This window comes from Protopterus annectens, chromosome 14.part0 (assembly GCF_019279795.1).
Source record: "Protopterus annectens isolate FY-2018-M chromosome 14.part0, PAN1.0, whole genome shotgun sequence".
Classification (NCBI taxonomy): Eukaryota; Metazoa; Chordata; order Ceratodontiformes; family Protopteridae; genus Protopterus; species Protopterus annectens.
Genome location: NC_056748.1, coordinates 149,096,948 through 149,110,885, shown reverse-complemented (window position 1 = coordinate 149,110,885; position 13,938 = coordinate 149,096,948). Strand labels below are relative to the sequence as shown.

The 13,938-nt window shown below is 46.1% G+C and overlaps 1 protein-coding gene across 1 annotated transcript in view; it reads left to right on the top strand.

The window, feature by feature from the left end:
• The window catches only part of FHIP2A (FHF complex subunit HOOK interacting protein 2A), a 1,458,394-nt gene that overhangs the window by 405,574 nt on the left and 1,038,882 nt on the right, over positions 1–13,938 (top strand). The window contains exons 4-5 of the mRNA XM_044055532.1: positions 8,603–8,707; positions 8,956–9,078. Coding sequence (XP_043911467.1) covers positions 8,603–8,707; positions 8,956–9,078 — 228 coding nt within the window. The remainder of the gene's footprint in view (positions 1–8,602; positions 8,708–8,955; positions 9,079–13,938) is intronic.

Below are 13,938 nucleotides of genomic sequence, written 5' to 3'. Positions count from 1 at the left end.
ATTAACAAGGATATAGGGAATCTCCAAACTCTAGATCCCACACAATTTAGTTTTGTTAAAGGTAGATCGTGCCTACTCAACCTGGTTGACTTCTTTGAGTCGGCCACCAGAGCTGTGGATGAGGGCAAGGCAATTCATACAGCCTACGTCGATCTGGCCAAGGCCTTTGATACCATTCCCCACTTAGGAATTATTGATAAATGCCAGGCATCAACCCATGTATCTCTAGGTGGGTTGCAAATTGGCTCACAGGTAGAACCCACAGTGTGAAAGCAGCAGACTGCCGACCAGTCAGGAGTGGAGTCCCACAGGGATCAGTCCTGGGTCCTCTCCTGTTTGGCATCTACTTCTTAGATGTCCAGGCCAACACAGAGTGACTCTAGCTAACCAGGTACACAGACAACTGCAAGCTGGGAGTCATTATTAACTCCCCAAGTAATGTAGTCATCCTACAGAAAGGTTTCACTGAGGCCAGTGACTGGTGTCAAAACCATGGCCTTAAGCTTAATGCCAAAAAATGCATCATCATCCTCTTTGGGAAAAACTAAGTTCCCACTAAATACCACATCGATGGGAGCCCACTGAACACTGAAGGCATTATAAGAGATCTGGGGACACAGGTTGACAGCAACCTCTCCTTCTACCACCACATTGCCACTGTGGTCAGAAATTCCTTCTATGTGTCACATCTCATTACCAAGGGATGTAATGTGATCCTATCTCGCCTACATTCTCTACAGATGGGTTCGGAGCCGATCCTCGGCTCCGACTCGGCGCTATACAATAGAACGCAGTCTCTTATTGGCTGAGTCACCTCATATCCCAGGATGCACCACCGCTACTTCCCCAGATCTCGTTTGCCGCTTTCCAGCATAGACGTGGTCTCGGACTTGGCTGAGCTAGGTACCTCTAGTCAGAAACTTTTTCTGTCAAATTTCTCTCTAAAACTCACCCAAAAGCTGTTTTAACGGCTAGTGTTGTTGTGTGATTGTTTTTGGTACCTTTTGTGGAAGATTGTGTATTTTTGTTGGTAAAAGGTTCCGTTTAAGTTAGAGGGGCCTAGCCCTGCCTTAGGCGTTTAAATTAGAGCCTAGTTGTCGGTGTTAACTGTTTTGTCTGTAATTGTTGTTAAGTTTTTCTTTAAAACCATGTCTAAAGAACATAGACCTTCCGGTTTTAAAAAATGTGTTAAGTGTGGTTACAAAATGTCTATAACGGATGATCATTCCTTGTGTGTATATTGTTTAGGTCCCAAACATCTCCAGGAGTCCTGTAGCGTTTGCCACGCTTTTTCCTCTCGATTCCTCCAAGAGAGGAAAAACAAATTGATTTTAAAAGGGCTCATTGCCCCTTCTTTTGAGGAAGCCTTATCCTCTTCTTCTTCTCCTACTGGCAAGAAGAAAAATCTTGACTCCGACCAGTCCGTCGGATCCGATAGCTAAAAGTCTAGGCAGGCTTCTCCGTCGGCTCCACGGACTTGAGCCGAGGCGGAACGGTCTGCCTCGATGTCTCCAGCCTCGACTCCTCTGGCTTTGGAGTCGAGGCTCGGGCATCGAGGCGTGTCACCTTCATCGGCTCCACTGCCTTGGAGCCGATGGGGTTGCCCGCTCAGACACTTCCACGGGCCGAAGTCCACATCGGCTCCAAGGGAGATTGCAATAGTAGTGGAATCTCCTCGGCCCGATCGCCTCGAGCCTTTCTGAGCCGGTCCCCAGTTTTTCGGAGCTGGCGGAGAAGTCGACTCGGACCCAGTCGGTCTCTTCTCGTTCTTCGAGGATGTCCGATTCGGACGTAGACAGGGTGCTTCAGAAGCTTTTCCAGTCACGGTCTTCGCTAAATTGATCTCGACTCCTGCCCAGTTGGCTCTGGAGCCGATCCCCATCCTTCTACTTCCATTCCTCCTCCGACAGCCTTGGCGCCCGTTGGAGTCGGTGTTGGTGGATCGGTCGAAGTTATCGAGTCGGCTCCGACTCTAACTTCAACCCGTCCTCGGGTCGGGGTTGATGTGGACCTCCTCAGTCGGCCCTGGGGATGCCGGATCCGATCCTTTCGGTTCGAGCCTCCCTCTAGTGCGTCGGCTGCGGGCTCCGGCTAGTGTTGTGGCCTCGGGGACGGGACCTTCCCAGGATTCTGGGGTCCGCCCTTCGATGCCATGAGAAGTGCTTTAGCCAAATCCTCTGTGGCCACTTCGACCTTTCCACCACCACCACCTTCCTTGGGCATGGAGACTGGCGCTTCTGGAATCCCCCTGTCTCGTGACAGCGGAGCCCCTGGGCCTGAGGTTACCCCCATTGGCGGTTCCCTTCTTCCTGGAGGTTCCTCCGACACCCTTTTGGAGGAACTGCCCAGGAAGAGACAGTGTAAGAGGAAACACGTCGACTCCCCTGACGAGTCCCTCACATCGGATACCGACCTCGATGATGCGGAGGGGTCCCCAAAGTCGTCTTCGGAAGATGTCTCCTTTGCGGACATTCTGGAAATCCTTAAACACCGAGGCGACTGGCAGTCCAAACCCCCTTCCGCTGAGGAGTCGGTGTTCCTCAAGGCCTTCGGGGCTCAGCCCTCCGCCTCCTGGGTGTCTCCGCCCTTCGATGAGCTTCTGGATTTGATCTCTCGAAGGCCGTGGGAACACCAGTTCTGTGGAACCGGTGCCAGCTCGTCCCAATAAGTTTCTCTCGGCACCCCGGACAAGGATTTTTATCTAAAGGTGTGGCTGTAGATGCTATGGTGGTGGCATCTGCCACCCAACAAGATGTGGCAGAGGCTTGACGTCCATCCATCCCCCTAATAAAGAGTCTAGGAGCATGGATCGATGCGGCAAGCGTGCCCTTTCTTCAGCGACCTTTACGTTAAGGTCTCTGAATTATCTGGCACACTTCACCAGACTACAGAGGATCTGATCAAGGAGCTGTCGGATGCCCTCTCGGGTAACTTACCTGAACAGTTAACACAGCCGGTTAACTCTCAGTTGGCTACCCTATCCTCATTATCTAACTCGTCCATGAGGCTCATTTCCTATGCGGCCGAAGGAGCGAGTAGAGCGGCTGGGACAGGTGTTGCTCTACGGAGACAAGCCTGGCTACGCCTGTGTCATTTTGCAGAGGCCTTTAAGTCTTCCTTTGCCGACGCCCCCTTTGATGGGTCCTCATTGTTTGGACCCAAGGTAAAGGACACTTTGACTCGCTGCGAACAGGAGGGTAAGACCTTGGCTGCCGTAGGAGCCCGCTTTTCCACTCCCCTCGGGCCTTATCCCAAGGCCCGAAGGGGAGGGAAAATGTGGTTCCGTAAGTCTCAGAAGCCTTACTTGTCGCAGCAGAGCGACCCCCCCCCTTCTAGAGGCAGAGGAGGGGGAAATTTTTCAGGAGACGCCGTCCCAGAGGCGCGGAGGCCCCGCAACACTGGAGACCGCGAGTCCTTTCGTGGCTCCTCCTCCTTCCAGCATCCCTGAAGGAGTACCCGACTGTGCAGCTCCGGAGCCAGTCGGGGTCGTTCTCGAAGCACCTAAAGGCCTGGGAAGATATTACTCAGGACCAATGGGTGCTTCGAATCATTGCCGGAGGTTACTCCATCCCCTTTGTTCAACCACCCCCACCAGTCCAAAGAATCCCGGACCCACCACCCAGTCAGCGGGATCATGCAGCCAATGAAGTATCAAAGCTGCTTCAAAAAGGAGTCATCCAACCTGTCCCCGCAGACCAGGCCGGATTAGGGACTTACTCAAGATTCTTTTTGGTGCCAAAAAAGACCGGGGACTTGAGACCCATTTTGGATCTCAGCAAACTAAACCGATTTGTAAAAAAGTCCAAATTCCGGATGGTCACTCTACAATCCATTCTCCCGCTTTTGGAGAAAGGAGTTTGGATGTGCTCCATAGACCTCAAAGGCGCCTACTATCACATTCTGATGGATCAGGCGTCGTGGAGACACTTACGCTTCAGCCTAGGAGACAGTCATTTTCAGTTCGAGCACTGCCCTTTGGTCTCACCACAGCCCCCAGGGTGTTTACCAAATGTTTGGCAGTCGTGACTGCTCACTTGAGAAGTCTAGGATTCCAGGTGTTTCCATACCTAGACGACTGGCTCCTAACTGCTGCCTCCAGGCATCTACTCTTGGAAAATTTAGCAGCCACTATAGCACTGGGCAAATCCTTAGGAATCACCTTCAATTGGTCAAATTCTGTATTGCAACCATCTCAGCGTATTCTGTTTATCGGTGCAGAAATAGATTCAAGGCAGATGCGAGTCTATCTCCCTGCAGAAAGGATCGCGACGCTTCAGTCTCAGGTTTGGGCCTTAATCCTCAGACGTCGTGCTCCAGCAAGAATGGTCCTACAACTGTTGGGCTCCATGGCAGCCACCATTCTTCTGGTCCCCTTGGCAAGGTTGCACATGAGGATACTTCAGTGGCTCCTCTCAGTCCAGTGGTCTTATCAGGACCGTCCCCTCAGTCACCGCATTCTGATCACGGACACGTGCAAACAGGATCTTCGTTGGTGGCTTTTATCCCCCAATCTGAATCAAGGCGACCCTTCCCCACTCCCCTCTGCCACGCTGACTACGGACGCCTCCCAGACAGGGTGGGGGGGTCATTATCTGGACAGGTCGGTCCAAGGCACGTGGCACCCCGACGAGAGTCTTCTTCATATCAATATCCTGGAGATGAGGGCGGCGCTTTTAGCGTTGCAAGCACTACGATCACCTCCCCAGGGTACAATTGCCATTCAATCCGACAGCATGTCGGTAGTCTGGTACTTAAACAAGCAAGGAGGAACCAGGTCCTATCCCCTTTGCAGAGAGGCCATGAGAGTATGGGATTGGGCGATTGCTACCAAGCGTTTCTAAGGGCAACGCACATTCCGGGAAATCCAGCGTGATAGCCGACAGACTGAGCAGAACTATTCTCTCCCTCACGAGTGGTCCTTGAACAACAGAGTGATAACACAGATTTTCACAAGATGGGGAGTCCCTGTTGCGATCTCTTCGCAAGCCCCTCAATGCGAAATGTCACCACTTCTTCACTCTGACCCCAGTTTGGGAGACCCCCAAGGACGCTCTAGTCCACGCTTGGCCCTACGGTCTGCTATATGCCTTTCCACCGGTTCCCCTTCTCCCCAAGGTGATTCAGAAGGCGATTCGCTTGAGAAGCAGAATGATATTAATCGCCCCATACTGGCCTCGGCAAATCTGGTTCCCCTTTCTTCACAGGTATGCATTGGAGGGTCCTTGGTTCCTGGACCAAGTTCCGGACCTTTTGACTCATCAGTCAGGACAACTCCATCAGTCCCTCCATTCGTTGAAGTTGACAGCCTGGCTACTCCTCTTCCAACCATAATTACGAGCCATTCTTTGGCTCCTGAAGTCATACACATCTTGTCTTCGGCCCACAAGACTTCTACAAAGAAGATATATAGCAGTAAATGGAAGAGGTTTGCTATTTGGGCCCAACTCCGAGGATTAGACCCAATGACAGCCTCGGTATCAGAAGTACTGAAGTTTTTAGCCTCCCTGTTCCAGCAAGGTTGCTCAGTATCTACCATCAAAGTACAATTGGCGGCTATTTCCAATTTTCATGAAAGTGTGCAACCTCCCTTAATGAGCAACAAGCTCTGTAAAGCCTTTATTAAAGGAGCTTGGCTTTTACGACCCCCCACTTCGCAACCTGCACCTCCGTGGGATCTGAATGTGGTATTAGGTGCTTTAACCTCACCACCCTTTGAGCCGGCAGCAACCTGTGATCTGAAATTCCTTTCTTGGAAAACTGCCCTTCTAATTGCTATTACTTCAGCCAGACGGGTTTCAGAACTTCAGGCTCTATGTGTTAAACCGCCTTACTTGGTATTCCACAAGGATAGAGTATCTCTTAGGCCAAACCCATCTTTTATACCAAAGGTTTGTTCTAATTTCTGTCTACAACAGTCCCTGGAGCTACCGGTCTTCTTTCCCAAATATTCCAGTAGAGCTGAATATACTTTTCACTGCTTAGATGTGCACAGGCAATTACGCTTCTATTTGGATAGGACACACAAACGGAAATCAGATCAACTGTTTGTGTCCTTTTCGGATAATAGATTAGGCAAAGCCGTCACTAAAGTCACTATTGCCAAGTGGATCAGGGACTGCATCACTCACGTTTATCTCATCTCAAACAAGGAGCTCATAGCTCGGTTAAAGCTCATTCTACTAGAGCTATGGCCACTCGGCAGCCTTTCATTCCAAGCTCTCTATTGGCGACATTTGTGCGGCTGCCACGTGGACATCTTCACACACCTTTGTTTCTCACTACAAATTAGATGTGGCATCCAGGGGTCGAGCTTCCTTCGGTTCCACAGTTCTCAGGAGTGTTTTCCAGTGAGCCACCCGGGAATTAGGTGCTAGGGCGCTGTCCCATCTGTAGAGAATGTAGGCGAGATAGGATCACATTACATCTTTTAGTTATGTACTTACCATAACTTTAGATGTATGGGATCCATCTGCCTACATTCCTAATAACCCACCCTCCATCCCCCTGCCTTGTAGACCAGGAGAGACCGGACGATCCGAAATTGATCTTCTTTCCTCTCTTGAAAGACCTGAGTATGTTATGACAATAGTATGTCTCTGTGAACATGAATGCGAACAAACAAGATCTGGGGAAGTAGCGGTGGTGCATCCTGGGATATGAGGTGACTCAGCCAATAAGAGACTGCGTTCTATTGTATAGCGCCGAGTCGGAGCCGAGGATCGGCTCCGAACCCATCTGTAGAGAATGTAGGCGAGATGGATCCCATACATCTAAAGTTATGGTAAGTACATAACTAAAAGTTTTGCATACAGTAAGAAAGAGGTCATCATCTCTCTCTACTCTTCCCTCATTAAGCCAATCATCGAGTATAATGCCCCATTTGGGATGAACCTCACTAGACACCTGCAACAGCTTGAAAGGCCACAAAAGTGCCTCACGAAGAGGATCCTAGGCCTTAAACACGTCCTACATGGACAGACTCAAAAAAACTCCAGCTATTCTCCATCTCATGTAGCCTACTAAGAGGCGATCTCTGCTTGACTTACAAAGCCATGTCTGGCCCAGCTCTGTTAAAAATGCTACAGCTAAAGAAATCCCAATCCCTCTGCACCACATGCACTAGAGACCTCAACCTCATTACCACAATCAACAGTACATGCTGGAGGAACAGGCTCATAACCCAGAGACTGCCCATGCTCTGGAATAGACTTCCCATACATGTCAAGCAAAGCACCTCACTGGCGGTCTTCAAGAGAAGTCTTGATGAGTGGATGGGAAATAGAAAGTTCACCCTGGGGATAACTCCAATGTCTGTACCTGATAGAGGCACTGGGAACTAACAATGTCAGGGCACTTCTATGGGGTAGGCTTCTAAAGGCTCCAGGGCCATTAGCCTAGTACACACCTATGAACCTGTGAACAAGCAGTGAAAATGTTTGTCTTACCTACAGGCCAAGGGTGTTTATCAAACAGAAAAGAAATTCTGGATGACCATTAACAAAGAGTTGAAGGAATTTATTTGAGAGTTGGAAAGGACAACGGTTTTAAGTGATTCTCCTCCTAAAACAAGATGGTTTAGGGTTACCTGGCTTAAAGGGGTACTTTAAAGATGCACAGTTAAGGCTCATATCTGTAACCCAAACAGAAGGTTATAAATCAGATTGTTAAAGAATGATGATGAAATTATGTGGGGGTAGTGTGAGAGAGAGATTAGGATTTTAGAGAAAAGTCTTTAAGGAGAATGCTAACCATACAGAATATGTAGCAGAGACTATTCTAAGGACTAAGTCAACACGGGAATGGAGGAAGGAGATTTTATCAGGAGGAATGGCTGTGAAATAGGCATATAGAAAATAAACAAGAGGAGGATAGGATTTACTGAAGGAAATTAGCAAAGGAACCAAGGTATTGGGAGCAAATAATTTGAAGGAAAGGGGTACTAGAGTGGGATGATAGTAAGCAGGAGTGTAGACTGTGGGCAGGAGATTGCTTTCTCAATCAGGGATTGTAGAAAAAGGGGTAGGCGAGTAGTAAGTGACAGCTAGTTACTGGAAACTGTAAATGCTTGTAAATGTAAATATTGTACTGTTGATTATTGTACCACTCATTTGTATTGTACAAGTATTGCACAGTTTTCTGTTCTGTCGTGTCACTTCTGTTACAAATTGTGTGTTACTGTGAATGTATTTAATGTCCTGTCATTGGAGCTTTCCTCCCTGGCCTCCCCGGAAAATAGGTTCTATGCCTAGTTTGACTTTCTCAGTAAACAAATGTCAAATAATTAAAGTGGAAAAAAAACGTGAGTCTAGATCTCAAGATGCTGTTAAAGAAGTGGGCTATTTAGAAAAAGTAAGGAAGGCAGGAATTGAGCAATTTATGTAATGTTGGATAGCATGAATATTGCTGAACATAAAAATATTTACTGCGCAATAATAATAATGGAAACTGCTCATGTCGCACCTTAAAATGTGGTGATTTAATAAACATGTTTAAAAAGTGTGTGTATATCTTTTAATCAAAGCTGAACTTTAATGCCAGATTAATCTAATGTAAAACATTAATCTGTTAAATTCCAATAAGGATGTTCTTGTGCTTAATTTAGTGTCCTCCAGGAATGAAACAACAAGTGCTGGTTTTCTACACAAAACTGCTGGGAAGGATCAGGCAGCCTCTTCTTCCACATATCAATGTGCACAGACCTGTTCAGGTAAGGGTTGTTGGTTTCGTCAGAGACCCATTCAGGTAAGGGTTATAGGTTTCATTACAGACCCGTTCAGGTAAGGATTGTGTGTTTCATTGCAATATTACACACCTACTGCTTTGTACATTATGTTGACGTGAGTATATGATCAATTGTCCTGCTTCTGTGTTTTTTTATTTCTGTAAATATATGCATTTGTTTGGTTCTGTTTATTTGAAAGCAGTTATAATTATTTTATATTTTTCTGGTTGCAGAAATTAATCAGACTTTGTGGTGAAGTTTTAACAGCTCCAACAGAAAATGAGGAAATCCAGTTTCTTTGTATAGTTTGCGCAAAGCTGAAGCAAGATCCATATCTGGTCAATTTCTTTCTGGAGGTATTTATGTCTTGCTATATTTTGATAGTTTCCACAGAACAATCCATGCAGACAGCTTCAGATGATGTATAGTTATGCCCTTGAGGAGACTAAATTTTAAACTAAACTGAATTACATTTAATTGGAGCTTATTAGCTGCTGTACAGAAAATCAGAATCAGCTGAATAAATTTACGGCATTTGTTGTCTTAAGAGTTTTTGTGTTTCATTAGAACCATTAGGTTGGAGCTAAGCAGTAGTTTAATATAAATGTGCTGATAACAGAAGTCTTGAAAGTTGACTTGTGCTGGAAAGTAATTTGTTTGCATGAGTAGGGAAATTAACTTAAATGATTGGTGTTTTGAATAGCAAGAGGCTTACACACCTGAAGAAGGCAAGCTCAGAGCTTAGGCAAACTGAAATAAAGTTATCTTTTTGTTTTTACGATGGGATATTTTTCACCTCTGTCCTAGAAGGCTTCTATCACTCTATCTCCTGTGGCTGCTAACTGATTGATAGTATCATTGTGACTGAAACGGGCTTGTAACACTGCTCACGGAGTGGCGTGGTAGTGTAATGTCTGCAACTGTCATCATATGTTTTATCATTTATATTTTAAATTGCTTAATCTCAGAAGGATGCTGGAAAACACCAATGTACAAAGGAACTGTTCTAATGGGAGACATTAGCTGAGTCCCCATGTAGAACATTACTGTTCGTGTCAGATCTAGCCATCGAGGACCCTGGAATCTTCACCCTTGAACGCATTAGTTCTTGAGCCATTCCTCATCTCCCCTCCCCTGAAGCCAATTTCTCAGTTGCCTGGGCCACTAATCAAACTGGTGATGTTGGTGTTGCAGACGGGAGTAAATCCCCTGACACAAGCAGAGCTGATTCAGGAAAGTGCAGTTTTGAGTAAAAGTGTTTTGTAACTTTGATAGCAAAGAATCTACAGAGCAGAAGTGTTACATAAAGGTTGCTTGGCTTTGGAAGCACATATACAGGTTTTCAAAGAACTGAGATGTGAGGCTGGAAAAGGAAATAAGAAGGAGCGATTTAAAGGACTAGCTGTGTAAGTAAGGGATGAATATTAAAATCAGTGTGGTACAGAGAACCTTGGCATAATTGAGAAGTAAATGAGGGCTTGTTGTTGATATAAGTTTTTTATGGCATTTTCACCATGCTCGAAGGAATGTCTGTTTTGGAAATGAATCGAGTCACTTCTATGTAATGCAGCGGTTAATTCTTGAGTTCGTTTCTAATTCAAGCTGGAGTAAATTTTTCCAGCAAGATGAACGTAAGTATTACAGCACACTAAATATGGAAACGTTTTTGTTCTTCTTTGTTTCAGCAAGTAAAATGTCAGCATAACTACTGACTGACATAGGTTTCAGCCTCTTAGTGCAAGAATCTGGGACAAGAGCCAAATCTGTGTCAGATTTTAAGTATTCTTATATACTTAGAAAGTTGCTGAATAGCAGGTTTTGCATTACCAGGCAGTTTCTGGAGGATATGAATTCTGAAATATAAATATCTGTCGTTATTTAGTAACTTCAGATGTTCTTCGTGTTTCACTGCTGCAGTCCTAACCATTGGGTTATCCATGCTGTGGTAGCCCTCATTTGGTCCGAATACAGAGTCAAGGTTTTGAGTGTCTGCTGCTGTCGCTTGCTGGGTGACGTCAGGTCATCCGAGCTATAAAGGAGAGCAGGCTACGCCATTACCTCAGTCTTTCTTGCCATGGTGCCCATAGCAGAAGCAATTCACAACAGTGTCAGTCAGCTGTTTCAAGGTTACGAACTTCAGCTGAAAACGTTTAAAGCTACGTACCCCCATTGGGGATTCTTCCTTTTTCTTGCACTAACTGATGTTCAAAAAAGTCAATAACTGTCTCGCCTGTGGGAAGCAAATACCACACTGAGACTTCCATTCTTACTGCTTCACTTGCTTAGGCCCAGATCATGAAGTACCCCACTGTTGGTTCTGTGCCCTTTTTAACGGCAAAACTATTCGTCGTAGAGCTCTGTTTGTACCCAGTTATTTTCATTGTCCATCTCCGATTACCGATATGGCATTCTCAGTCAGCAAACCGCAGATCTTCCAAAAAAAGTAAAGATAAGGATAGAGACAGACCGCATAAGGCCAAGCCTTCCGATGACACTACTGCTAAATGGGTCGGCAGTTCATTAGAATTCAGTGAGGCACTTTCGCAGCCCCTGATGCCTGACTCAGTTATTTTGCAGGCCTCTACTGAGACCTTTTTGGAGTCCTGTATGCTGCAGATGTCTGCATCGTCTAACAAGCCTTCGGCATTCTCGGCCTCCGTTGGGTCTGGAGCAGCTAAGCAGGCAACGGCTTCCGAGGATACTGCTCCCACTTCGGATTTCACTTCAAGGCCTTCGCTGTGTCTTCCGACTAACACACCGATGGCACCAAGGGATACCATTCAGGCCAGACTTAGACCCACTCCAAAGAAAACAGCAAAAAGTCTCCATTCCACTACTCCTCCCCCTCCTCAAACTAGAATGTTTAAAATTGTGGTGGATGTCATCACTTTCATCTGGAGTAATCAGGCCACTCCAGCCAATAGGAGAAAGGAACCTTCTCCAGACATCCTATCGGACTTAGACTCAGAGGGATCTGACTCCTCTGTTTTTGAAGAGGAAAATCCTCTTACTGCCTATGAAGACTCAGATGCAGAAGACTCTATTCCTTTTGCATCACCTCTGGAGGGCTTTTCCTTTGGGGAATCGATTTCCCTCTATCCAAGAAAAGGCTAAGATAGTTTCTGGACCTACCCCAGCATAGGCCTCTGGCCATCCCACCCATTTTGGAGGTGGTAGATGATGTTTACCAAGAATCCAGTCCTACTCCTGACACCCTTCTACCTGCCCCCAGAAAATCTGACTGGTACTACAGGGTACCTGACTCTCATAAATTCCTCTACGGAAATCCTATAGCAGATGCAGAGGTGATTACTCAGGGACCTAAGGGAGTTAAGGCTACCTCTGCAAATAATCCTACTCCCTCAGACAAAGAATCCAGGGCCCTTGACAGATGCGGTAAAAAAGTATATATCTCTGCAACTTTAACTATAAGGGTTCTCAACTGTCAGTTCCATATGTTAAAATATCAATAGCACACTTTGGAACTTTTGAAACAGAAAATTTCTGCTTCACCAAATTTTGCCAATAATAGAACAGAATTACTGCACTCTTCATCTCAGGTGGCAAAGCACTCCTTGCACTCTGGATTTGACGCCCTAGAAGCTTCTAGCAGGGCAGCAGTGACAGGATCTGTTATCAGAAGACATGCATGGTTGAAGGAACAACCTCTCTCTGATCATGTCAAAACTAAAGTCATGGATTCAACTCTTGACAGAGACCGCTTGTTCAGACAGAATGCTGAAGAGGTATTTAAAAAGATGGAAGACAAAGCAAAATTGATGCAGACTGTTTAAAGATTTCCTTCAAGTACAACCTCCTAGATTCAGCAGAAATTTTCCCTCTAAACACTGGTCCTTTCCTGCACCAAACAGGCAGGCACAAGGCAGACAGACCCAGCAGGGCTCAAACTTAGGGTCAGCAAAGAATTAAACAGTGGCTTCCCCTCTATCATTAGAGCAGGGGGTTCAAAAACAACCCTGTATGCTAAAAACTCTCAATGACTACCTTTCCCATCTCTGCCTGCCTCCACCACACCAAAAGCTAGGAGGAAGGTTATCTCTTTGCAGAGAAAATTGGAACTTTATAACAAAAGGTCATTGCTCAGGAGTACAAATTCAATTTCTGAGAACTACAACCTCCAAGAGGGTACCCAGACCTACCTCCAAACCAGTGGGCAGAAGCACTAAAACAAGTGCAAAACCTAATAGCCTTAGGAGCAGTAGAACCTATGCCTCCAGATCAAGTTGCAAAAAGATTCTGTTTCAGACTATTCTGTGTACCCAGGAAAGAGGGAACTTGGCGTCCCATCCTGGACCTATCCTTTCTCAGTACTTTCCTGGTAATCCCAAAATTCAAAATGCTTACCTTACAACAGCTTCTACCAATGCTGCCAAACAAAGCTTGGATGGTCACCTTAGATCTAAAAAATGCTTACCTGCACATTCCAATAAGGGAATCATGCAGAAAATTCCTGCGCTTCAGAGCCGGATCATTTCACTTTTCTACTTTGCCATTTGACTTGTCTACTGCTCCCATGGTATTCACCAAATATGTAGCTCCTGCCATTGCCCTTTGCAGGCAAAACAATGTACAGATTTACCCTTACCTGGATGACTGTCTCATCCAGGCAGACTGCAAGGAACTGATCCTGCAGCACCTCTCATTTGTAAAAACCCTATTCACCTCTCTGGGGTTCACTATCAACGTAAGGAAATCAAAACGGACACCTACCAGGAAAATCATATTTCTGGGAGCCTTACTGGACACAGAACAGCAAATGGCCTTTCTGTCTCCAGAAAAATAAAGTTTCCTACCAAAATACTTCACTACTCTGGCCTCCCAAACCCAACATTCTGCCAGGAAATTCCTGCAAGCTCTAAGGTATATGGCCTCATGCATCCTCCTGGTACCTGTGGCCAGACTGCACATGAGGAAAATTCAGTAGTAGCTAAAGAACCTATGGTGTCAAGCACTCTCAACCTCTGGACACCTCCCTCCCTATGATCCCTTGCATAAGATCAGAGTTCCTCTGGTGGGCCCAGGCCTATGGTCTGAACAAGGGACTTCCATTCACTCTCCATCCGTCAGACAAACTATAACTACAGATGCTTCGGACATAGCTCGGAGCACCCACCTAAAAGGTAGATGCACCCAAGGTCTCTGGGACGTTCAAATAGTATCCTTGCACATTAACCAAAAGGAAATGATAGCAGTGC